Genomic DNA, 27,380 nt, shown 5'->3' with positions numbered 1-27,380 from the left:
CTCCCAAGCTGCCTTGTGGTTCTGAATTGGTCCTGATTTAATTCCTCCCCTCAAGGGCTGTGTGTGAGAGATGTGGAAGCAGAAACAAATCCATGCCCAGGACTGACTGGTGTGGTAGGGGCACATGGGCAGGTGTCTGATTTTCAGTCAGGTCCTCTTGAATCAAGGAAAGCAGGCATCTCAACTCCATCCATAGGCCTGAAGGCAAAAGGAATCTTGGCATTCATGAGAGGGACCTTGGAGTCCAAGTTAATGACCTGAAACAGGGCAGCTTGCTCTACAGACTCTGGCAAAGGTCATTACCTAAAAGTAGCTTTACTCTGAGTGAAGTTAAAAACAGAGAGGATATATGTCAATGAAATGTGCACATGCTGTAGCAGACACAATAAATAATCAGTGCCTTTTCTCAGTGTAAAATTACCTCTGTGATAGACATCTCCTCTGGAATTAGTTCTATAAAACTCCTGGGAAAAGACATACTTAAAGCCACTCATTTCCATTGCAGTTTAAGTCCATACTTCTTAAGCAGTGTAGACAGATATCAAGAAGCCTACTCATGCAGTGGTCCAAAGCCTATTCACCAGATCAGTCAGTATTCCAGGTGTGACCTGAGCAAGTGTGTGCATATAGGGAGGGAAGCGAGGCAGATGTGTTTCATCTACGTCATACAGTGTGCATAAAAATGCCCAGAAGAGGTGAGCTCATGTGATTTGGAGTCATTTAGCCTGAGTTTATCCTCTGGCTTCCTCACCCATTATCTGTGGGACTTTAGACAAACTACTTATCCTCTCTGAACTTCAGTTTTTTCAGCTGAGAAACGAGGGTCCCATCACCTAGCCTCAGAATGGTTGGGACAATGAAGTGTTCAGCCCTGACGCTATGTGAACATCACAGCACCCCTCCAACAACAGCTCTTGGTACTGCTTTAGCTGCAAGCCACCCAGATCTGCCTCTGTGGCTTGAGCAGTGGCGGTGGACGTGTGTGCTCTTTGTCACGTGACAACAGAGCATAATTTCTCCTCCCAGGCCCGAGGATGAGTGCTTCCTCAGCCCCCGTCGTCTGTTGGGCTGGGTGGACCTGGCTCCTACAGCCAAGCTGACTCATCGCCATGAACCCGTTCCCTGCTCTTCTCCCTGTTCAGGCACAGAAGTCCGGCTCAGGAGGGAACATTCAGGCCGCCGAAGACCTACTGCTGCTCAGCAGGCCCCTGACAGACCTGGTCAGCCTGCTCATCCCGCTGGTAAGAGCTCGCACACGTTCCTGTGTGTGTCTCAGCGCGTTCCTGGTGTGGGGGGAGTGACTTTGTTTGAATTTCATGATGTCTTGAGTTTCTATGCCATTTTAGTTCCTTTCAAAGCTGGAATCCAAAGATATTTCAGAAGATTATTCTGCCTGGAAATACTAAGTTTCTACCTTTAACACCAGGTGTCTTATCATTCAAGTGGATATTTAAGTAAGGCAGAGTCTCAAATTCTTCTTAATGAATGTGAAGTTAAAAAAAATTCCAGAGATGAATTCCAAGAATGGAGAAGAAATCCATTATGGGAATCAGTTCTCTTTTAAAAAGTTATTTTAGAGTTATACTTGGCCTGCAGAACTCCCCTGAAACAGATGCACAGGCAGACCTAAAGCCTTACCCTCTCAGTCTCCACAGAAATACAGTGAAATAAGTGAAATTACATGAAAACAAGTGAGACTGCACAAGACCACTAAGTATATGAATAGAAACCAATAGGGACTCGCAGTTGGGTCCAACGGAACAGTTTTGATCAAATGTAAAGAGGACCCTACGTTACAGACACGTGACTTCCAGCCTTGGACAAAGCAATTAGTCACAGGGTTGGTTGTGAAATTCCACAGAACTCCCTGAACACCTTTCCAGATTTATGGATCCAAGGACTAGGGGCGCAGGTAACTCAGGGAAGGTGTTACCTGTGGCCCCCACACTTCACCGAGGCAGACCAACAGCTCTTCAGTTCTCTGAAGGCTGCTAGGATTTGCCTTCTTCTGCCCTGTGGCACAAAGGAAGGCAGATGCAGTTTGAACAACTAATCCTGTAGACTTCCTTATATTCAGCAAACAAAGGTTTGGTTCAAATGAGTGAAAACTAAAAAGCGGGAGAAAATCAGTCAGTACCGAGATACTAAGTAGTAGCATCTGTGGGCTGGAGCAGTCACAAAAAAGTGGCGGGGGGCTCACAGTGACGTGAGGGAACCCCAAATCCCAGGGAACTAGACATGTCCCTGGCAGAGTGGAAGGGTCTTTGGCGTAGGCTTTGCATGAAACTACTGGGAAAGTAGCAACCCTAACAGCTTCAGCTCAGAGCAGGACAGCTGAACCCTGACAGCCAGCCCTCTGACAGGCTGAGGGCGGGACACAGATGCGGCTCCAGTGAACAGAGGATTAACACAAATCACATACTCATTAGGGACACATAAAAGACTCAAAACAGCCCCATTAAATATAACTGCTGCAATATGTGATGTGTAGGATAATGATTATATTAATAGCAACTAAGATTTAAAAAGAAAAATAGCTTAAAGGCAGATGAAGAATCCATTTCAGTTAAACTTCTGGGACACTCTATTTCTCATATATATATTTTACAGGGAAGGTTTTGGTGTTTGCTTCTTTCTGAGATTTGTTTTCTTTTATAGGTGAATTTATTCCAATTAGATTTATTGTTTTTTTTTAACTTTTTTTATTGAGTAATAGTCATTTTACAATGTTGTGTCAAATTTCAGTGTAGAGCACAATTTTTCAGTGGTATATGAACATACATATATTCATTGTCACATTTTTTTTGCTGTGAGTTACCACAAGATCTTGTGTCTATTTCCCTGTGCTACACAGTATAACCTTGTTTATCTGTTCTACATTTTGAAATCTCAGTCTGTCCCTTCCCACTGTCCGCCCCCTTGGCAACCACAATATGTCTACGAGTCTGTTTCTGTTTTGTATTTCTGTTTTGTTTTGTTTTGTTTAGATTCCACATATAACTGATCTCATACGGCATTTTTCTTTCTCTTTCTGGCTTACTTCACATAGAATGACATTCTCCAGGAACATCCATGTTGCTGCAAATGGTGTTATGTTGTCGGTTTTTATGGCTGAATAGTATTCCATTGTGTAAATATACCACATCTTCTTTATCCAGTCATCTATTGATGGACATTTAGGCTGTTTCCATGTCTTGGCTATTGTAAATATTGCTGTTATGAACACTGGGGTGCAGGTGTCATTTTGAAGTAGGGTTCCTTCTGAATATATGCCCAGGAGTGGGATTCCTACGTCATATGGTAAGTCTATTCCTAGTCTTTTGAGGAATCTCCATACTGTTTTCCACTGTGGCTGCACCAAACTGCATTCCCACCAGCAGTGTAGGAGGGTTCCCCTTTCTCCACAGCCTCTCCAGCATTGGTCATTTGTCATTTGTGGACTTTTGAATGATGGCCATTCTGACTGGTGTGAGGTGATACGTCATCGTAGTTTTGATTTGCATTTCTCTGATAATTAGTGATACTGAGCATTTTTTTCATGTGGCTATTGATCATTTGTGTTTCTTCCTTGAAGAATTGCTTGTTTAGGTCTTTTGCCCATTTTTGGATTGGGTTGTTTGTTTTTTTCTTATTAAGTCGTATGAGCTGTTTATATATTCTGGAGATCAAGCCTTTGTCGGTTTCATTTGCAAAAATTTTCTCCCATTCCGTAGGTTGTTGTTTTGTTTTACTTCTGGTTTCCTTTGCTGTGCAGAAGCTTGTAAGTTTCATTAGGTCCCATTTGTTTATTCTTGCTTTTATTTCTATTGCTTGGGTAGACTGTCCTAGGAGAACATTTTTAAGATGTATGTCAGATAATGTTTTGCCTGTATTTTCTTCTAGGAGATTTATTATATCTTGTCTTATGTTTAAGTCTTTGATCCATTTTGAGTTGACTTTTGTGTATGGTATAAGGGAGTGTTCTAGCTTCATTGCTTTACATGGTGTTGTCCAGTTTTCCCAACACCATTTGCTGAAGAGACCGTCTTTATTCCATTGTGTGTTGTTGCCTCCTTTGTTGAAGATGAGTTGAGCAAAAGTTTGTGGGTTCATTTCTGGGCTCTCTATTCTGTTCCATTGGCCTATATGTCTGTTATTGTACCGAAACCATGCTGTCTTGATGACTGTAGCTCGGTAGTATTGTCTGAAGTCTGGGAGAGTTATTCCTCCAGCCTTTCTTTCTCTTCAGTAATGCTTTGGCAATTCTAGGTCTTTTGTGGTTCCATATAAATTTTATTATGATTTGTTCTAGTTCTGTGAAATATGTCCTGGCTAATTTGATAGGGATTGCATTAAATCTGTAGATTGCCTCGGGCAGTGTGACCATTTTAACAATATTGATTCTTCCAATCCAGGAGCATGGGATATCTTTCCATTTTTTTAAAGTCTTCTTTAATTTCCTTCATCAGTGGTTTATAGTTTTCTCTGTATGATTCTTTCGCCTCCTTGGTTAGATTTATTCCTAGATATTTTATTACTTTGGGTGCTATTTTAAAGGGGATTGTTTCTATACTTTCTTTTTCTGTTGATTCCTCGTTAGTGTAAAGAAATGCAACTGATTTTTGAATGTTAATCTTGTAACTTGCTACCTTGCTGAATTCTTCAATCAGCTCTGGTAGTTTTTGTGTGGACCTTTTAGGGTTTTCTATATATAGTAACGTCATCGGCATATAGTGACACTTTTACCTCTTCTTTTCCAATTTGGACCCCTTTTATTTCTCTCTCTTGCCTGATTGCTGTGGATAGGACTTCAAAGACTATGTTGAATAGGAGTGGTGATAGTGGGCATCGTTGTCTTGCCCCAGATTTTAGTGGGAAACTTTTGAGTTTTTCACTGTTGAGTACTATGCTGGCTATAGGTTTGTCATATATAGCTTTTATGATGTTGAGATATGTTCCCTTTCTACCCGCTTTGGTGAGAGTTTTTATCATAAGTGGGTGTTAAATTTTATCAAATGCTTTTTCTGCATCGATTGAGATGATCATGTGGTTTTTGTCCTTTCTCTTGTTGATGTGATGTATTACACTGATTGATTTGCATATGTTGAACCACTCTTGTGTCCCTGGGATGAACCCCACCTGATCATGATGTATAATCTTTTTTATGTGCTGTTGGATTCTGTTTGCTAATATTTTGGTGAGGATTTTTGCATCTATGTTCATCAGTGATACTGGCCTATAATTCTCTTTTTTTGGTAGTGTCTGTGCCTGGTTTTGGTATTAGGTTTATTGTTAAACTTATCTTTGGTCTTAATTTTATTGTCTTATTGTATATTTTTAAATGTTTTCCTATATTAGATGTAAGGTTTAATGTGGAACAAACAAAAAAAAACCAAAAAACCTTTAACAGGACAAAGGGAAGCATTACAATGGTAAAGAATAAGATCAACAGGAAGCTATAATAACTATGAACCTTTTTGTGTCAAATATCAAAGCAAAGAACTATACAAACAGAGAAGGACCAAAAACATACAGGGAGAAGTGTTTTTAAAATGCAGTAGTATTGAGAGATTTAGCTTTTCTCATTTCTTGACAAGTAAGTGAATAAAAATAATGACGTGCAGCAGGGGTTAAAAAGCTTGAGCCTGTGGGCTAACTCTGGCCCACTAGCTGTTTTTCTGAATAAGGATTTATTGAATACAGCCACACAGACAATTTGTTTTCACATTGTCTATGGCCACTTTTGCTACTCAGTGGTAGAGGTGAGTACACAGAGCCTTTGTAGCCTTTGAAAAGTTGACTGTGTATTAGATTGAAAGAATTTAGATAAATTCCAGTAAGTAGGAATTGTATAGACCACAGTCTTTAACCATAACACACTTAAACTAGAAAGAAAAATAAAAACAATAAAAAAAAAACCACTGTTAGCACGTATTATCAGTGAGTGCTGTCAAAGACATAATGCTTGCACCAGTCTGGGTCCAGTCAGAAGACAAACCACACAGTGATTCAAACAGGAAAATTTTAATATAAAGAATTATTTAACTATAATAGAAGAGTAACCGCAAGATTTAGAAAGAACTCTATAGGGTGTCCAAAAGCTGAGGGAGAATATACAAGGAAGGACAAACTTGAAGGGAGTAGTCCTTCTCCAAGGCTGTGGGTCAGACCTCATTGGAGAAGGTTTCACTACAGCCCACAGGACAGTGGACATATTTGCCAGGTTGCCCAGGCCAGAGCTGGTCCCCGGTCTCTGGGAAAGCAGGATGCGACCCTTCAGAGTGCAGGGGAATTATAGCCAGTGGGCAGACACGTAGAAGGAGGCCGGGTGCTACTGGTGGCATGGGGCCTGGAGGGCTCGATGTTTGTATAGGGAGGACCACAGGAGACAAGCATATGAGAAAGGCAGGCGAGCAGGGGGCTGGGGTACCAGTGCACTGGGAAGCCCGGAGTGCACCATATCCACTGGGGAGAGCAATGGGCCTGTGATCACAGGCCAGGCTAGGATGAGGGTGGCAGAGGGGCCCCCATGTCCTGGGCCCACTTGAGGTCAGATCTTCACCAGGTACTATCACACCCACACCTCTGGCCAACTGTACAGCTGCTGGAAACAGCAGGAGAGCTCCTTCTTGCTGCAGTGTGTCCTCTGAGATATTTCCCCAGCCTTCTGGGACTCTGAACTCCAGTTACTAGTGACTTGATCATACTTAGTTTCTAGTACAGTAGCCAGATGTCTGCCTAATGTGTGTGAGCTGTGTTGTGTACGTACACATTTACCCCTGGAGTCATTAGGTTTCAGGACGATCTGTGACAAGAACATTGCAGTGTATCTTCTCTGGAGAAGGTGAACACACACTCATAGCTGTGTATAAAGTGAAGAGAAATAGTAATAAGGCAATTGAAGGCCTTAACCAGAGCACAGACAGACCAAAGACAAATTTTACAGTGGTTGCTAAAAAATGTAGTAGATGACAGAATGAGGTGGTGGAATTGCTTTCCCACAAGGAAAAATAAACAGACTTTTAGTTTTCATCAGACCTAGATAATTTTAGAGGTATTTCACCTAAAGGAAGGAGAATGAACTTGCTAGCTTTTGAGGTTCTTTCCCGATAGGATCCCATGAAAGCAAACATACTTATCCTTTAGGGAATATGAAACCTGTCAACCTATGATTTATGACCCATATTTATACTGTACAGTGTGGAATCATAGTGAAATGTGGGTGTAAGACAGTGATTCTTAGTCTGTTTTTAAAATTTTTTAAATTGATGTGTAGTTGATTTACAGTGCTGTGTTAGTTTCTGTGTACAGCATGGTGATTCAGTCATACATACATACATGCATACAAATATATATATACATACACATATACATACATATTCTTTTTCATTGTAGGCTGTTAGAAGATACTGAAATATAGTTATAGTTAGTTCCCTGTACTATATAGTGTAGGACCTTGTTGTTTTATCTATTTTATATATAGTAATTTGTATCTGCTAATCCTAAATTCCTAATTTATCCCTCCCCACCCCCTTTCCTCTTTGGTAAACATGTTTGTTCTGTAGGTCTATGAGTCTGTTTCTGTTCTGTAAATAAGTTAATTTGTCTCCTTTTTTAAAGATTTCATATGTAAGTAATATCACATGATACTTGTCTTTCTCTACCTTATTTCACTTAGTATGGTAATCTCTAGGCCCATCCACGTTGCTACAAATGGCATTATTTCATTCTTTTTTTTATGGCTGAGTACTTAGTCTGTTTTGAGAGTGAACTGCTTAGAGAATCTGATCATTCTAGACTCTCTTCCCAGAAAAATGCCTGGACTGACTGATATGGAAAGTTCTGTTCACATTACACAAATTCAGGGGGATCGTTGAACCCTCAGTTGATAAACATAGTATAAGATATGGCTCATGAAAGATTTAGCAAGTTGACTATGTCTCCTGAAGACAAGAGTAAGCAAGGTAATTGTCTGACCTAAGTATTTTTTAAGAAAATAGAAAGCCAGACTATACGACCCAGATGAGTTTTGTAACTAGATAATTTATTGCTATAAAATATATACAGCTTCGTTTTCCTTCTATTAAAATAGGTATTTTTCAAATTTATAAAAGATCTGTCTTTTAAATTTTTCTTTATTATCTATCAGAGATGCCAGTCGTTAGGCTGGCTTCTACTTTCATATTAACTGCCTTTTTGGCCACTGGAAAGGTATCCCTCCACAGTCTGGCTAGGGTCACAGTCCTCACCTAGCACCAGAATGTAAATCTTTCCTTTGCTAGGTGAGCGGGGACTGAGCCATCACCTGAGCAGTTAATGCTTCTGCCACTGACAACATTTTAGCCTGTGTCCACGTGATACTTATGCATTCACATTGCTGAGATAACTGTGCCAATTTGAAAAAATACGTCGTGGGCCACGAAAATTTTTTTTTCATTTTCTGATTTCCTCCTCTCAAGAACAGAGCAGAATTTTTAATCTTTAAATAGTAATAGACTTGGGCTTGTCTGTTCTGTTTCTTGCCTGCTGTCTTCATGGCCAGTAGCATGAATTGTAAGTAATGGTTTACAGTGATTACGGTTGATGGTCATGGAGCCCAGAGGTACTAAATAGTCTGTTGGCAAGTCAAACTCAAGAGATCGGGCGTCTTATTCTCTACTAAGCAGCTGCTCTAAGGAGTCACTCCTCCATTTAATAAGGATACCCCTCTTTCCAGTTAGCCACTGCTCCTATGTCTACGGGACATTCCCACTGGATGTAACACAAATGCCTCAGATTCACTCGTAAGTGAATCTTATAGTAAGTCCTAACTCTTATTAAATGGTGCCTAAATGGCTTGTTTCTGTCTGTCTCTCACTCTAGACTGTAAGCCCTAACAAAGCAGGAGCTGCTTATTTGCTTCATAGAAAAAGGATTCAATTAATTCTTGTATAGGAAAGGAAGCAGAATGCCAACAAATGTAATATATGTCCTGCCTTTCCTCAGTGTCAGTGAGAATAGACCAAGTGTGATAAGACATAGATTCAAGTGCAGATTTATCAGTTTGTCTGTACCCTCACTGTCCTGCCCTGGTCAAGCCAGCCCCTGCTTGAGGGGGTAGTGTGGATGGCTCACCAGCTCACTTGATTTAAAATGGCATCATCTTGGCTTCTCTCTGGAAGTTGGCCTCTTCTTGGCAGGAGTTGCCCTGACCGTCACTGGGCAGCCTGTATTCCTGAAACAACTCACACCCTACCTTTAATTGACAGGAGAGGACATGAAAGGGGCAGGTAGCATTGCCCAGGGACTTCCGTGTTTCTGGAGAACTACAGGTATAGTAGCCACAATATCTAACAACCAGCCCTAGAGTCCCAGCAGCAGTGGTGACCATAAAAGTCAGTGAGCAGTCAAAATAGAAACCACAGCATTGTTACCTTTTCAGACGGCACAGCCCCCAGAACTCTGACGTTCAGTGTTTGAATTTGGATAGCTGTTAGGAAGGAGAGGTCCCAAGACTGCAGGTCTGTTTCCTTCCATGGCTTACACCTTTGTCTTGAAGTGGTTATAATATAGCAGTATGCTTTTTTGAAAAAAAGATTGCTTTCAAAAGGCCCTTCTGTCTTTGGAAAAAAAATTACAATTGATGTATAATATTGTTAGTTTCAGGTGTACAGTAGAGCAATTTGATATTTTCATACATTACAAATGATCACCACAATAAGTCTAGTCATATCTGTCACCATACAGAGTTATTAAACATTACTGACCATGTTCCCTGTGCTGTACATTACATCTCTGTGACTTCTTTATTTTATAGCTAAACATGTGTACCTCTTAATGCCCTTCACCTCTTTCGCCCAAATACTCGCCCACCTCCCTTTTGGTAACCACCAGTTTGTTCTCTGTATCTGTGATTCTGTTTCTGTTTTGTTATAGTCATTCATTTGCTTTGTTTTTTAGATTCCACATGTAAGTGATAACATACAGTGTTTGTTTCTTTGCTGATTAATTTCACTAAGCATAATACCCTCCAGGTCCATCCATGTTGTTGGAAATGGCAAGATTTCTTTCTTTCTTTTTTTTTTTTTAATGACTGAGTAAAGTCTGTTGTATTTATGCACCACATCGTCTTTATCCAATCATCTATAAGTGGACATTTAGGTTGCTTTCATATCTCGGCTATTGTAAATAATGCTGCATTGAACATTAGAGGTACATACTGTCTTTTTGAATTAGTGTTTTTTTTTCCCAGATAAATATCCAAAAGTAGAATTCTGGATGGTATGGTAGTTCTATTTTTAGTATTTTGAGGAACTTCCATACTGTTTTTCACAGTGGCTGCACCAATTTACATTCCCACCAGCATGTACAAGGGTCCCTTTTCTCTCCATTCTCATTGACACTTGTTTTTTTCTGGTCTTTTTGATAATAGCCATTTTGAAAAGTGTGAGGTAATACTTCATTATTGTTTTGACTGGCATTTCCATGATGGTTCATGATTTTAAGCATCTTTTTATGTGTCTGTGGGCCATCTGCGTGTCTTGGAAAAATGTCTGTTTGGGTCCTCTGCCTGTTTTTTAATCATACTGCTTTTTTTTTTTTAAATATTGAGTTGTAAAATTTCTTTGAATATTTTGGATATCAAGCCCTTGTTGGAAATATTATTTCTAAATATCTCCTTCCACATAGTAGGTTGCCTTTTCATCTTGATGATGGTTTCCTTTGCTGTGCAAAAACTTTTTAGTTTGATATAGTTCCATTTGTCTATTTTTGGTTTTGTTGCCCTGCCTGAGGAGACACATCTTAAAAAAGATTGCTAAGACTGATGTCAGAGAGCATACTGCCTATATTTTCTTCTAGGAGTTTTATGGTCTCAGGTCTTACATTTAAGCTTTTAATCTCTTTTGAGATTGTATATGGTGTAAGAAGGTGGTCCAGTTTCATTCTTTTGCATGTAGCCATCCTGTTTTCCTAGCACCATTTAACAAAGAGATTACCTTTTCCCCATTGTATATTCTTTTTTTTTAAAATTTTTTTCTACCTTTATTTATTTTTTTAACATTTTTTATTGATTTATAATCATTTTACAATGTTGTGTCAAATTCCAGTGTTCAGCACAATTTTTCAGTCATTCATGGACATATACACACTCATTGTCACATTTTTTTCTCTGTGATTTATCATAACATTTTGTGTATATTTCCCTGTGCTATGCAGTGTAATCTTGTTTATCTAGTCTACAATTTTGAAATCCCAGTCTATCCCTTCCCACCCTCTACCCCCCTGGTAACCACAAGTCTGTATTCTCTGTCCATGAGTCTTTAGATTCCACATATGAGCGATCTCATATGGTATTTTTCTTTCTCTTTCTGGCTTACTTCACTTAGAATGACATTCTCTAGGAGCATCCATGTTGCTGCAAATGGCGTTATGTTGTCGGTTTTTATGGCTGAGTAGTATTCCATTGTATAAATAAACCACATCTTCTTTATCCAGTCACCTGTTGGACATTTAGGCTGTTTCCATGTTTTGGCTATTGTAAATAGTGCTGCTATGAACATTGGAGTGCAGGTGTCATCCTGAAGTAGATTTCCTTCTGGATACAAGCCCAGGAGTGGGATTCCTGGGTCATATGGCAAGTCAATATTCCTAGTCTTTTGAGGAATCTCCACACTGTTTTCCATAGTGGCTGCACCAAACTGCATTCCCACCAGCAGTGTAGGAGGGTTCCCCTTTCTCCACAGCCTCTCCAGCATTTGTCGTTTTTGGATTTTTGAATGATGGCCATTCTGACTGGTGTGAGGTGATACCTCATTGTAGTTTTGATTTGCATTTCTCTGCTAATTAGTGATATTGAGCATTTTTTCATGTGCTTTTTGATCATTTGTATGTCTTCCTTGGAGAATTGCTTGTTTAGGTCTTCTGCCCATTTTTGGATTGGGTTGTTTATTTTTTTCTTATTGAGTCGTATGAGCTGCTTATATATTTTGGAGATCAAGCCTTTGTCGGTTTCACTTGCAAAAATTTTCTCCCATTCCGTAGGTTTTCTTCTTGTTTTATGTCTGGTTTCCTTTGCTGTGCAGAAGCTTGTAAGTTTCATTAGGTCCCATTTGTTTATTCTTGCTTTTATTTCTTCTAGGAGACAATTTTTGAAATGTATGTCAGATAATGTTTTGCCTATGTTTTCCTCTGTGAGGTTTATTGTATCTTGTCTTATGTTCAAGTCTTTAATCCATTTTGAGTTGATTTTTGTATATGGTGTAAGGGTGTGTTCTAGCTTCATTGTTTTACATGCTGCTGTCCAGTTTTCCCAACACCATTTGCTGAAGAGACTGTCTTTATTCCATTGTATATTCTTGCCTCCTTTGTCGAAGATTAGTTGACCATAGTGTGAGTTTATTTCAGGGCATTCTATTCTGGTCAGTTGATCTCTGTGTCTGTTTTTGTGTGAGTACCATACTGTTTTGATTACCATAGAAGTAAAGTCCAAAGTTTAGTAGAAGGAAGGGAATAATAAAGATCAGAGTGGAAATCAAATAGAGACGAAAAAGTAAAAGAAGAGATCAATGAAACCAAGAGCTTATTCTTTAAAAACATGAGCAGAATTGTCAAACCTTTAACCAGACTCATCAAGAAAAAATGAGAGCCCAAATAAATAAAATCAGAAATGTACAAGTATTTCCCACATTGTTAAATATGCATAGATAATATACAGAACATTTGCTGTGTTGGTCCTGACCTGTGCCCATCACCTCCCCCTGGTTGTGTGTGTCTGTCTGCTTGACTGTCTTCCTTCCTTCCTTCCTTCCTTCCTTCCTTCCTCCCTCCCTTCCTCCCTTCCTCCCTTCCTCCCTTCCTCATTACTCGTTTTTAAACTAGGTTGCTTTGGGAAGAAAACTAAAATTTCTGTTAAGTCTTAAAAGACTTTAATATTTTGATAACAAATTTTAAAGGTCATGGAACAATCATAATTTCCCCATTCATTAAGATCATTTTGCTTAATTTAAGTTTCTGTGGTCATGTTTATGGTCCCATATTACCATGCAAAGCGAGGACTTCCTGTATATAGTTTAGGATACATGCCTGTAGCGGTTAATGCTGTGTAGTAGAAATACATGTGATTTGTATTCTCTTTATATCATTGGTATATTTAAGATTTTGTAGATTGCACATTTGTTACTGTTATAATCATAGAAGATTTTAAGTCTCCATTTCTACTTACATAATCCATTTTTCACTCAGCAAAAACAGTTTATAATGTTGAATTTCTACTTTATCTGTCCTGTCCCAGCTTCATAATACCCTCTGAAAAATCGATGGCATCCTTTTCCATCAGCCAACAGCTGGTCTACTTTAGACTTTTTTCTAGTCTTGCTGTTAAGTCTTCTCTCCACTGCTGATCTCCTCTCATGTCCTCCAGATAACTTTTCTTTTAGTAAAGTGTCTAGCAGCTCTTCTTGGCTGTATATTTGCAGCCTCCTCGGACAGAAATTCTTGAATTACAGAGATCCAGCAAATACTCTGCAGATAGTAATGTACAGAATCCTCAGTATACCTTCATAAGCATCTTGCATAGGTGAAGGAGTAGCCACTGGGTATGCAAACATGCAAAATTATCATACAATACAATATGGAAAATTTTGTGACATGTGTCTATATTCCATGGGACCCTCTGGAGGGAATGACTAACTACATGATTTGGGCCAAGGAAGAAGAGCAGTTTGAATTTTTTTTCAGTTTTTTTTATTGTGGTGAAATAAACATAATGTGAAATTTACCACCTTAACCGTTTTTAAGTGTTGGTTCAGTAACATTAAATATATTTATAGTGTTGTGTAGTTATCACTACTGCCTCTGTAATTCTTTTCATCTTGTGAAACTGAAACTCTGTACCCATTAAACAGGAACCATCAGTTCCCCTCGCCCAACTCCTGTCAACCACCATTCTGTTTTGTGTCTCTGTGATTTTGACTATTCTGAGTACCTCATATACGTGGAGTCATATAGTACTTGTCATTTTATGACAGCTTATTTTGTTAACAAAATGTCCTCAAGGTTCATCCGTATTGTAGCATATGTCAGAATTTCATCCCTTCTTAAGGCTGAATAGCAATTCATTGTATGTTTATACCACATTTTCCTTATCCATTCATCTGTTGATGGACACTAGGGTTGGCTTTCCAGTTTTAGCTGTTGTGAATAATGCTGCTATTAATATGGGTGTACAGATATCTCTTTGAGACTCTGCTTTCAATTTTTGACTGTATACCCAGAAATGGAATTGCTAGATTCTGTAATAATTCTATTTTGAAAGAAGCACTACACTGTTTTCCATAGCGACTGTACCATTTTACGTTCCTCCCAGTAGTGTTTAAGTGTTCTAATGCCTTCACATCCTTACCAAAACATATATTCTGTTTTTTAATGGTACCCATCCCAATGGATATGAGGTGGTATCTCGTTGTAGTGTTAATGTGCGTTTCCTCGATTGTTAGTGATACTGAGCATCTTTTTCTGTGCTTATTGGTTTTGGGGATATCTTGTTTGAAGAAATGTCTGTTCAAGTCCTTTATCCATTTTTCAATTAGGTTATTTGGTTTTTTGTTGTTGAGTGTTATGAACTCTGTATATTTTGAATATGCATTCATTATAAAGTGTATGATATGAAAATATTTTCTGCCATTCTGTTAATGCCTCTTTACTCTGTTGATAATTGTCTTTTGATACACAATTTAAAAAAATTTTTCCATGAAGTCTAGTTTGCCTAACTTTTCATTTGTTGCCTGTGCCTTTGGTGTCATATCCAAGAAATCTTTGCCAAATCCAGGGTCACGAAACTTTACTCTTTGTTTCTTCTAAGAATTTTACAGTCTCAGGTATTACATTTAGGTCTTTGATTCACTTTGAGTTAATTTCTGTGGTAATTTTTGTGTATGGTGTTAGGTAAGGGTCCAGTTTCATTCTCTTGAATGTAGATATCCACTTTCCCACAACCGTTTGTTGGAAAGACTGTCCTTTCCTCATTGGATGGTCTTGTCAAAAATTGTCTGACTATATAAGTGGGGGTTTATTTTGGGGATCTCTGTTCTGTTGGCCTGTGTGTCGGTGTTTATGCCATTACCACACTGATTTGATCGTTGTAGAGTAAGTTTTAAAATCAGGAAGTCCAGCTGTGTTGTCCTGTTTCAAGATTGTTTTGGCTATTTGGAGTCACTTGAAATGACGTATGAATTTTTGGGTGGGGTTTTCTATTTCTGCAAAAAAGGTCATTGGGATTTTGATAAAGATTGCATTGATTCTGTAGGTTGCTTTGGGTAGTACTGTTGTGTATTGTATTGATTTTTCATATGCTGAGCCACCCTTGCATTCTAGAAATAAAGCCCAGTTGTTCATGGTGTTGCATACTTTTAATATGCTGCCGAGTTTGGTTTGCCAACATTTTGTTGAGGATTTTTGCATCCATGGTTATCAGGAATATTGATCTATAGTTTTCTCTTCTTGTAGTGTCTTTGTGTTTGGAATCAGGATAATGCTGGCCTGATAGAGCAAGTTAGGTGTTTCCTTCCCTTCAGTTTTCGGGAAAAGTTTGAGAAGGATTAGTTCTTTTTAAAAAGTGTTTGACAGAGTTCATCAAGTTCAGGGCTTTTCTTTATCGGAAGGTTTTTGGTTACTGATTCAGTCTCCTTGCTAGTTAGAGTTCCATTTACATTTTCTGCTTCTGCAGGATTTAGTCTTGATAGATTTTGTGTTTCTGGGAATTCTTCCAGCAGGCCTTTTTGATAGAGATTATTCAGTTTGTTCTCAAATGTACTTGAAATACAAAGAACCTTATTATAGAAAAAACAAAGTTGGAGGGTTAACTCTACCTGATGTCAAGATATACTATGAAGTTGCTCTAATCAAAATAGTGAGGTATTGATAGAAAAATACTTTTGAGGTTCGCGAATGTTTTCATTATCTTGATTGTTGTACATTATAGATATATGCAGGTTTCTTGCATGTCACTTATGCTTCAAGAAAACTGTTAAAAATTAATCCTTTTGAGGTTGGTTCATTTCTTCCTGAATGAATTCGCCTGATCATTGTGTTTAGCAGTTCCCTTTCTGCATTTTAGGTTTCTTTCCTAGTAAGTCTCATCAAAAGTGGAAGTTATTTGTGCTTGTGATGCTGCTGTTTCTTTTCTCTGCACCGACCCCTCCCTCTCAGTCATAACTACAGTTACCTTGACTCTGCCCTGGGTCCCCAAGTTTCCATCTCATGGTGATACTGGATTTATCGCCGATCTGCACACTGAGCCCGCAGAGGAATTGACACAGGTTCTGTTGCTGTTGTTTTCAATAGTAGAGTAGCTTTGTTTTTTAGCCGGAGTCCCAAGACTGGAACAGCATCTTCAGCTTCATTTAGTGCAGAGAACGCACCTTTATTTCACACTTGGTGCCTGACTTGTGTCCTTGTTCCACATGGGGTGGTGGCCCCAGTTATACCAAAGATCCCATTTCCTAGTTGCTACTTCTAACAGCTTTTGAACCTCAAGCTTCTGTGTGTTTGTTTCATTTCTGGTCCATGAAAAGTTTATCTGTATCTTTAAAATTCTTTCTTCTTTTAGTTATCATGGAGGTGGTGGTGCAGATTTTGAAGTCACACCCTATCTTGACTGGAAGTCATGTGTGTGTTTAGTTCCCAGCCTTTTACCAGCACTTTGAAAGTGCCTGGCCATCACAAGTGCTCAATAAATAATTGTGAGATGCATGAATAAGATGTAGCAAGTGCCAAAACCTAGTTACAAAACAAAATTGTGATATGAGCTGATTTATGTCATGCTGTATATCTGCGTATATAAAGGACACAAAAATAATTGAGGGCAGAGTGATTGATACCAAGGACTTAATAGGGTATTTTGTGACAATTTTTTATTAAAATTTTGATTTAGCGTGTGAGTTGTAAAACTGAAAGATTTAGTGTAATGAGGTGAGACAGGGATGCTCCGGGGAGGGCAGAGGACGAGTGACATTCAGCCTCAGAAACATTCTCCACTCAAGAGTGGCCAGAAATTGGCCTCAGAGGCAGCTCTCACCCTGCATCAGTGGGGACCAAGGGATCTTCTTGTTCTACTCAGCGTGCAGTATGTAAGGCATGGAAGCAAAGTAAGACAGCAGCTTAGAGCCAGCTCTTCACACTCTAGAGATACCTGACATTCTGTCCGTCACATGGGGAGCTGTATCTGGAGTATCATTTTAGCCTCAAAAACTTAAACATTCTTCCTAATACACCTTATCATTTTTAGTAAACAGTGAATTTTGTTTTTCTAAATTTAGGATTTGAAATTTCAGAGTCAGTTCTGATAGGTAACTCCAAGCTTGGGTGATTCAGAAGCACATATCTCTCCGACACTCTCTGCCAGTGGCCAGCACAGGAGGAACACTTCATAACTATTTATTAGCTCTGCAAGTCTTCAGTTTCTCACAGTAGCTGCTACCAACAGAATTCATTCTTTAATTCTGTCTGTAAAGGTCAACGTACTGTTCTGTTGAGTGGAGACTAAGAACAATTTGTTTGGATTTCCTGGGGCAATAAATTGTGCTGTAATAGACTATATTTTGGTCCTCCCAAATAAGCAGCTAGATGTGTCTCAGCAGAACGTAAAATATTAGGTTGAATTTTAAAATGTTCTTTTGTTTTCCATTTCAGTAAGTTCAATGTCTTGGCACCTGTACTCCATCCATGAGATGATAAGAATAGTAATTTCTTTTAGAAAAAAGCAGATGGAATCTTTTGGATCTATATCAGTTGTGATGATTGCTAATCTAAATTCTTGATGCCTTTCCTGGGTAGACATGTTACTGGCTGCAGCCCCTGTGTCTGCTCTCTAATTAATATTGAAGAGCGTGCCCCACCCCAGCCCCCTTCTCAAGCCGGCCATTTTGGGCAGATGGCCCCTAACATGTCCTTATTCAGTGACCCAGTACAGCCAGTTGACACAATGTGTAAAGGCACCTTTTTCATCCAGTTTGTTTGAAAGATTCACCAGGGAGTTAACCAGGGACTTGCCTGTAAGTCAGTAGTTGTATTCCAAAAAGTAATTGTATTCATATTTAGTTTGAAAGTATGATTTATTCTCTCACAGAATTTTATTTGGCAGCTTTAGACTTATTTTAGGCCGTATCTGTGTGATGTGGTGAAATAGAATCATCAACCTTGAATGATTTGAACTCATTAGCATGCTTCTTAGACATTGGTGTATCGTTGCTGTGGATTGTAAGCCTATGTGTGTACCTTCTGATAGGTATTTTAATTTTCATTTTGCTTGTATTTCCTATGGTCGTTAGTAGTTAGGTTTCCATAGTTTCTGTCTGTCCTTGGAATTAAGCCATCTTCAGGAACAGTAGTGTGACATTACTAAAAACTTGTCATGTAGAATTCATTTCCTGTGATCATCCTGCCATTAAGAGCATCCCCATTGGACTACACACTTTCAAATGCAGTGGACAGCCACTTATTTTACAGAGAAGTAAATTTAACTATAAATGGTTTGGTTAAGCATTTCCTGTCTTACTTTTTAAGGGTTAAGTTTTCAACTCATAACTGCTTTTGTAATTATGGTTATCAAATAATTAAAGATACACTTGAGGCAAAAACAGGAAACTCAAGTTTCATGGAAATGAAACCTCAAAGCTGTTTGGAATGTGCAGGCCAAGATAATTACAAAATCCATCATGCAGAAACACTGCGAATACAAAAAATTCAGTGTGTAACCCAGTGATCAGTTTCTCTTAATTTATCACTGAGAGAAAAATAAATTGAATATTTACGAACTAACCTCCTTTTTCCTGTACTAGTTATCGTTTAAAAATCAGTTCAGAACACTTGGAGCATTAACACTGGCAAAATAATAAAGTACCAAAATACAAAATAATAATAAAATAAAGTAATATTTTTTATGTTGGGACCTCACATACATGGTGACACAAAGTGCAGATAAAAAATGAGTTGGTAATCCTGATAAATGGGCAAAACAACTCCATTCTGACTTTTGTTTTTGTTTTTAAGTTTACATGAAACATTGTTTCTGGGTGTGTGTGGGGGTGTCTCTGGAAGAGGTTAGCATTTGAATCGGTAGGCTCATTAAAGCATATCACCCTCATCAACATGAGTGGTCATCATTCAATTGTTTGAGAACCTAAAGAGAACAGAAAGGCAGAGGAAAGGCAAATTTTCTCCATGCTTGATCTTAACATCCATCTTCTGCCATCATACATTGGAACTTGTGGGTCTTGGGTCTTTAGACTCAGACCAGGATTTACAGCATTGGCTTTCCTGGTCTTCAGGCCTTTGGGTATGGATAAGAAGTGTGCCATCAGCTTTCCTGGGCTTCTAGCTTGCAGATGGCACATCATGGAACTTCTCAGTCTGCTTAATCATTGGGTCAGTCCTTCATAATAAATCTCTTTCTGCATAATTACGTATCTCCTCTTGGCTCTTTCTCTGGAGAATCCTATTTAATATACTAAGTGAAAGGGTTGTAAATTTTAAAGTTTGATATGTATTGCCAAATTGCCCTACCTAAAAGGTAGGGTACCAGTTTTCATTCTCACTGAGAGAGAGACTGTTTCCCCACAGCCTTGCTGATACTGAGTTTTATGGCATTGTAACAGTTTTGCTTTTCTTGTACGTGATATTTTGTATGTCTTTGACATTTTCTATTTATTTCATTGTGAATGTAATTTAGCATCTCTTGTGGGTTGGCTAACCATATCTTTTTCTATGAATTATTTAAGTGAAATCTTAGCTCATTTTTTTTCCTGTTTAGTATACTTTTTAGTGACTTTTAAGAATTCTTTGTATATTAAGAAATTTATAATTTTGTCATAACAAATCCACTTTTTCATTTTCTCCCTGTATTTCTAATTTTTATAGATACTTTTGCTATAAAGGTAGTTTTCACTGAGTAGTCAAATTTACCAATGTTTTCCTCTATGTCTTTTGAATTTTATATTGTGTTTTAAAAGGTCTTTCTATTCCAGGGTTATAAATATATTCACCCATATTTTCTTCTAGTACTTACGTGTCTGTTTGTTTGTTTGGTTTTTACATTTAGGTGTTTGATTTAGTCAGGATGATTTTGTTGTAGGAAGTAGGGTGGACATCTATGTGGTGGTGTATTTATAAAAGATTTCAAGCATCAGATACTCTGTAAGATTCTGTTTTGTATCCTTTGCCATATAATTATTAGATAAGTGGGAGCAGCACCCACGTATCTGATGAAAATACCATTTCTTTGAGTACAATTGGTTATTTATTCTTTGTGCCATAATCATTAAATAATTGAGAGTAGTTTGTGTCCTAAGAGATAGTAGGAAAGCATATCCTATGAGAATATCTCTTTGACTTAATTTGATGTCTTCCTCATAACACTAAACAAAAAGAAATGAAACTATAGTGATTCGTTTATCGCACAAAAAAGGAGGTGAGTCGTAGCCTCCAAGTGGGAGAGCTATTCTGATATATTCCACCACGGCTTACACAGAAGAGCCTTGTTTTTACAGTGTGTGATCTCCAGAAAAAGTAACATTTTCAGGACCGATTTCCCCTGTGGAAGACAACTTTTCTCCATTGGTTCATCAGACAGAAACAGTCAGACCTAAGATATGTGGGTGATGAAAAAAACACCATTTAAAGTTGAGACGTGTTGATGGATAACGTAATTTGCCATATATATATGGCCGTATGTATATGTGTGTATATCTATTTTATGTCCACTTCCAGGTCACGCTGATTGCATTTTACTTTGTCAATGCTGTTCTTTAATATCTCAGCTTCCTACAGTGTATGCTGGTTTTTCACACTGTGGAAATTACTGTTGCTTTGTCTTCAACAGGAATAATAACCTAGTAACATGGAACTCTGCATTTATAGGTAACAGCAGCAAAAAGAGAACTGGTTTTATCCTTAAAGAAGGAAAGCAAAACGATGTTATCTAATTGATTTGACATGCAGGTGATTCTGTTTGGCAAGACAGTGGCATTTCCATGATGCAATTGGGTCATCTCTGAACATCCATTCATTTAATTGTGTTTGAGTTGGCTTCATTGGTTGCCAGACTGATGATCCTGGGCAAGTTACTAAATCTCCATTTCCATGTCAAAAAAGAAAAAAAGGAGAAAAATTTAACACCTCACAAGGTTGTTGGGAGTACTAAAGGTACAATGTGTGAAGAACTCTTCCCACAGCACTTGGCACATAGTAACTCCCACCACCACCACCAGGTGTACACTTCTCTCTGTTGTATCAGCACTGAAGGTGGTATTATCTTTATTACTCAGAGCTACAATAAGTACGAGGGAAAAAAGAAACCCATTACAGCTACAGTCTCAAAATACAATTCCCAGGTGTCCTTAGAAATGGACCATATTTAAGATGAACAGTAAGCACCCTGCATTTGTTTTATTTTTGCCACCCTGAAAAAGAGCCCTTTGATTTCCTGTAAATTCAGAAAGCATGCCTATGCATCATTTTTGAAGCAGAAAAATCATGTGGCTATTTAATAGTGTGGATATTTACCCATAACTGTGATACGGTGAAGTTAGCAGTTTTGATGGTGCTCTTTGGCTTTTTTTTGTTTTGTTTAATGCTTGCAAAATTATGCTGCCTATGGCTCCCAGAGGCCCTTCCCTTGCAGCGTGTTCTGTAATCATATTACTGATCTAATAAACATCTATCTCTTCTTGTAATAAACTCTCTTTGTGAACAGCCTCATTAATGTGCTGAAATAATGTACCCAGGGGTATTTCCAACAATTTCATTGTAGCTCTAAAATGAGTGGCCCTAACAGCACCACTGGTGGGAAAACCGTGACTTCAGCTCCAATGGGTGAGTCTCCCGTAGCGCCTTGCAGATCACACAGGGACAAGGAGCAGAGCTTCCCAGTAAAACTGCCCAGTGGAAAACTTCAGACAGTCTCACTTTCATTTTAATTCTGGATGGATCTCTTTGAATAAATGAACCATTAGTTTATTAAGCTGAGACTTTACCTTATGGAATTTATGTTAAATGTCTAGATAATAAAGCCATAACTGTGATTAACCAATTTTATGCAGAGAATTTTCTTCTCCCAGTTGTAAAGATTGCCTGGTTTGGTAAGTTTTTACTGTTAGGAAGTAGTTTTTTAATTTTATTAGCTGTGAAATTTTATTATAAAATATCCATTCATCACTGGAATTTGACACAACATTGTAAAATGACTATAGCTCAATAAAATGTTAAAAAAAAAAGAAAAGTTAAAAAAATCCATTCATTTAATGGAAAGAAAACCCCTTTTTAGGGATAAATGTATTATCTCTTATCCCTTTTCCTTGGGGTACATTCTCTGCCTCAAACTTTTATTATTTAGATGAGAGCTTTTCAGAGAGGGATTATTTTTGTATGAAGAGTACTTGAGATAGTTTTTGAGATCCTAGATTCAGTCAACAGTCATTTTAGCAGAATTCTAACCAATGTAATTCTGAAATACATTTTTGAATCTTACAACCAAAAAGTAGTTCAAGTTTCTTTGTTCATTATTTGATGGCTGTCGGAAATCATGATAGTCTGTTCCAGGAACTGTTAACGGCAGCCTTTAGCCCCTCACGTCTTCTCCAGCCATTATCATTTGTTATAGTTAAGTCTTGAATTGGCCTCTTGTCTGTCCACGAAGGTCCTTAGATGGTACGCAGGAAGTTTCCCCTTTTTAAAAATTTTAGGAGTAGGGAAGGCAGATTTATTTCAGATATTTGAATTACCAAAGGTGCCAAAAGCCCATTGTAACAACTTTCAATGATAGAGAAGTGCTAGAAGTAAAACTAAAGCCTCCCCTCCTAGTACCCCAGCACTCCGTCTAGTGTAACCGCTGCTTGGGTATGACTGTGTCCTTGCGTTCTTTTTACAGTGCTGGCAATCACATGCATTTGTAGCATTGTTTTTGCTTTGTTTTAGTTTTCATTTCTAAGAATAGGACCGAAGTCTAGATATTTTGTAATTTGCTTTCCCTTTTACTTCTCTCGATACTATGGACATCTTTCCAGGTCAGTATTGATACTTTGATCTCAGTTTTTTAATAGCTGCGTAGTTATTTCATAGTATGAGTGTACTATTATTTATTCAGTTGAAATATCTCCTGATGGGTGGCCATTCAGGTTCTTTCCACTTACTTGGTATTATAAGTATGTCATAGTGCACATCTTTTTTCTCTTGAGGTTTTTAATTTTAATTTTAATTTTTAATGGAAGTACTGGGGATTGAACCCAGGACCTCGTGTATGCTAAGCATGCAGTTTACCACTAAGCTATTTCCCTCCCCTTACAATACACATCGTTGTATGGGCTTAGGTTCTGTATTTCCTTTTGTTAAATAAGCAGAAGACCCAGGAGCCTAGGATATATCCTCCAGAATGATGCCAGGACTTTCCCCGAAAGAAGTTGAAGCTGAGAAGAAATCAGGTGGTACCCCAGAGTAAAGCATTCCTGAATTTTCTGAGGAAAGGTGCTGATGGAAGTGCTGATGAGGCTTTATCTAAAGAGAAGCTTTCCAAGCTCCATGCCTGAAGCATAAGACTGAGCTACCACCCCTTCCCCAAGTGATCTCATGCAGCTCCTTGATTTCAGTGATGGATTTCCAAATTTATATCTTCAGTCATGACCTGTCCCTGGAACTCTATCCTCACGTACCCTATAGTATTACCTGTAATATCTCCATAAGATGATCTGAGCCCATGGTGGTTCAAGCAGTGAGTGAAATGATGATCTGACTCAGGTTTTTGCAGGCTCTGTGCCATCTTGCTTTCTCTGGTCTCATCGTCTGCCTTCTTCTCGCACATTCTTTTCAGTCATGCTGCCTTGTTGCTCAGTCTTATCAGCCACAGCAAGGCGTTTGGACTAGATTCTAAATGCATTGAGAAGTTATTGGAGGTTTTAAGCTAAAGGGTGATATAATCTGGTTAAAGTGTTTTTTTTTTTTTAAACCACTGTGGGTTCTGCATGGAAAGTAGGTTGTAGGGAACACAAGTGGAAGGGTAGTGGAACATTTAGTTACTTCCTGGGTGTCTTGGACATCCTCCTTTCATCCAGTGACAACAGAATCCAGCTGAATGTCTAAGGTGAAGAGATAAAGAGCAGGAAGTGACATATGATCAGGCCAAACCTTTTGCACAGAACGTAGCATCTCAGCAGTCAGTGTTGACATATTTACCCTCTTTGGTTTCTGCAGCTTTGTTGCTTCAGTAGAACTGTTGACATCTCCCTCTGTATCAGCTGGTTATGATTTATAAGTGAGCTGTGTTTTCCCATTCTTTAGTTATCAACAAGAAAAATGTGAAGTTTATTATGAAAGCTAGTCAGGGCAGTGCAGGGGGCCCAGAAGTCAATGCTTATCTGACCTACCAGTGACTTTCAATTTGTTTTTGGATTTTTTTTTTTAAACCCTGGTACTCTATGAAATACAGACTTACAACTAAATTGCGGTAAATGGCAGATTTTCTTCTTTGTGAATTTCCACATTTAGGAATATAACATACCTGGGGGTCAACAAAACTTAAACTGCATCTTTACTTCTCAAGGGAAAGGGGGCAGTGTCAGGGCTGTAGGTAATAATGTTTCCTTGGGCGATATCACATGGAATTACAACCTTTTATCAGCTTAATGATATTTTTGGCTGCCTCTTCTGCTGAGTTTGGGCAGGAGTGATAACATTGAAATGAAGAGGAACAGGGATTGATAGCCTAATGTGAAATTTGTTAAAGATGTCCTGGAACAAAACAGAGGGAGTCCTTTCTTGAGGTACTTTTAAAACCGCATTGAAAGGGTAGAAAACTTTGTATTATTAGGTGGTTTTTTTCTCCTTTCCTGATCAATGTATTCTCTTTTCTGAAAATATTCTTAGAGTTTTTGACAGAACACTGCACCAGGCAATATTTTTAAAATAGAATATAAAATGAGGAAGAATTTCAAATGTTACTTTGTATTGTGTAGATTTAATAAAGGCAAGTAAACAGTACAACTGGGGTTTTCAGTTGTTTTAAAACAGTTTTTAAAATTCAAGTATAAGTTTACTTGGAGATATTTCCAATTTGTGTGTGTTTATATTTTACATTGATACTTATTATCTCATCTGTCCCACAAAGCATCTGAGTTGGCTAATAAGAATGTTTGCAGTAAAGTCAGGGTTGACAGATAAATTACAAGATGCTGAATATACTTATTTATACTAGAAAAGATAAATTGTTCATCTGAAATTCAAACTTAATTGGATGTTCCTTTTTTTTATTCTTCTTTAAACCTGGCAATCTCAACTAAGAAAACATGAGGGTAAGATAGGGTAAAATTTCTACACAAATATGAAGTCTTAGACCACTGCTAAATTGGGCCATGATTTTGACCTTGAGAGTCCTGGTTGCCAGACAAAAATGGAAATACAATCATTTACAAGATGCACATTGCCCAGAAAATGGGAGTGGGGCGAGAGTTAACTTGAGGGCAAAAAACATTTTGTAATTTCGGGATCTGAAAGAACACTTTTTCATGGTGTGTCCCTCCATTAAAGGGACACTTTGTGATGGGGGTGGTAGTGGTAGTGGTATCCTTTATTGAGCATTTATGAAATGGTTTTTTTCAAAGAGAAGTTTTTAATTTAGATGAAGTTCATTTTACCTTTTTTTTTTTCCTGCTTTTGTAAATTGAACTTTTGTGTCATGTCTAAGAAATCTTTCCCGCATCCAAGGTCAGAAAGATTTTTGCCTATGTTTTCTGTTAGAAATTTTACAGTTTTAGGTGTTATATTTATGTCTGTCAGCTTTTTTTTTTTTTTAAAGAACTAAATAAGTTTCAGGGTTTCCTGGGGATTCTGGTTTCTTTCATTGAGTGTGGATGTTCCCTGGTGTTTCTGGACCACCTTAGCCCTAGAATTGACCTGTGCTGTCAACCATTTTGAGTTAATTTTGGTACATGGTGACAGATAAAGATGGAAGTTTATGTTTTTGCATATTGTTTGATTGCTGTTTGTTGAAAATGTATTGTCAACTGCCTTGGCTTTGCATCTTTGTCAAAAATCAGTTAACTGTATTTGTGGGGGTCTAATTCCTGGGCACTCTATATTCTGTTTCATTGGTCTGTGTCTAACTTCATACCAATACCATACTGCTTTGATCATTTCCATTTTATAATGTTTTAAAATCAGGTAATGATTAGTCTTTCAACTAATGTGTGTGTATGTGTGTATACATACATACATACATACATACATACATATAAAACATAGAATCAGCTTGTCGATTTCTACCCAAAAAAAAAAAAAAAAGCCCTGTTGGGATTTTGATTGGGATTGCATTTAGTCTTAATATGGGGAGAACTGGCATTTTAACAAAACTGAATTTTCTGACTCATCAACAAGGTATATCCCTCCACTTACTTGGGCTTCTTTAGTTTCTCTAAGCAATATTTTGTGTTTTTTATTATACAGGTCTTTTATGTTTTGTCAGATTTATCCCTAAATATTTCAGTTTTTTAGATGTTACTATACATGGTATCTTTTTTTGTTTTTTTCTATGAGTACATGGTATAATTCTTTATTGTTAGACATTCAGGTTGTTTATAATTTTTTCATTTATAGCATTGCAATGAATAATTTTTACATGCAGATATACACATTTCTGATTATTTCTTTTTAAAAATCTTTAAAATTATTTTTTATTGAAGTACAGTTGCTGACAATATTATAAAAGTTGCTGTACAATATAGGGATTCATAATTTTTAAATGTTATACTCCATTTAGAATTATTGTAAAATATTGGCTCTATTCCCCATGTTGTACAGTATATCCTTGTGGCTTATTTTATACCTCATAATTTGTACCTCTTAATCCCCTTCCCCTGTCTTGCTCCTCCTCCCTTATCTTTCCCCAGTAGCCTTTAGTTTGTTCTCTGTGAGTTTGCTCCTTTTTTGTTGCATTCAGTAGTTGTATTTTTTAGATTCCACGTATAAGAGATAACATACGGTATTTGTCTTTCTCTGTGTGACATTTCACTTAGCCTAGTGCCCTCCAAGTCCATCCATGTTGCACAAATGGCAAATTTTCATTCTTTTTTATGGCTGAGTAATATTCTTGTGTGTGTGTGTGTGTATGTGTATGTGTGTATTGCATCTTCTTTATCCATTCATCTATTGATAGACACATAGGTTGCTTCCGTATCTTGGCAGTTGTAAATAATGCTGCTCTGGACATTGGGGTGCATGTGTCTTTTCAAATGAGTGTTTTTGTTTATAACTATGTTAAACTCATTTATGGGCTCAGGTGGTTTTGTGAATTCGATTGGATTTTTCTACATTGAGAATCATGTCTTTTGCAAATAAGCAGTTTTTCTTCCTTTCCCATCTGGATGCTGTTTATTTATGTATTT

General features: G+C 37.9%; 1 protein-coding gene across 3 annotated transcripts in view; it reads left to right on the top strand.

The window, feature by feature from the left end:
• Window positions 1-27,380, top strand: part of ULK4 (unc-51 like kinase 4) — a 427,885-nt gene that overhangs the window by 279,227 nt on the left and 121,278 nt on the right. For all 3 annotated transcript variants that reach the window (XR_012060581.1, XM_072941052.1, XM_072941053.1), the window contains exon 34: window positions 1,143-1,241. Coding sequence is in view for 2 of the 3 variants with exons in the window: in XM_072941052.1 (XP_072797153.1) it covers window positions 1,143-1,241 (99 nt within the window). In the remaining variant the exon portion in view is untranslated. The remainder of the gene's footprint in view (window positions 1-1,142; window positions 1,242-27,380) is intronic.

Source organism: Vicugna pacos, chromosome 17 (assembly GCF_048564905.1).
Source record: "Vicugna pacos chromosome 17, VicPac4, whole genome shotgun sequence".
NCBI lineage: Eukaryota > Metazoa > Chordata > Mammalia > Artiodactyla > Camelidae > Vicugna > Vicugna pacos.
The sequence above is the reverse complement of the archived record's forward strand: the minus strand, read 5'-3'. Positions and strand labels throughout refer to the sequence as shown.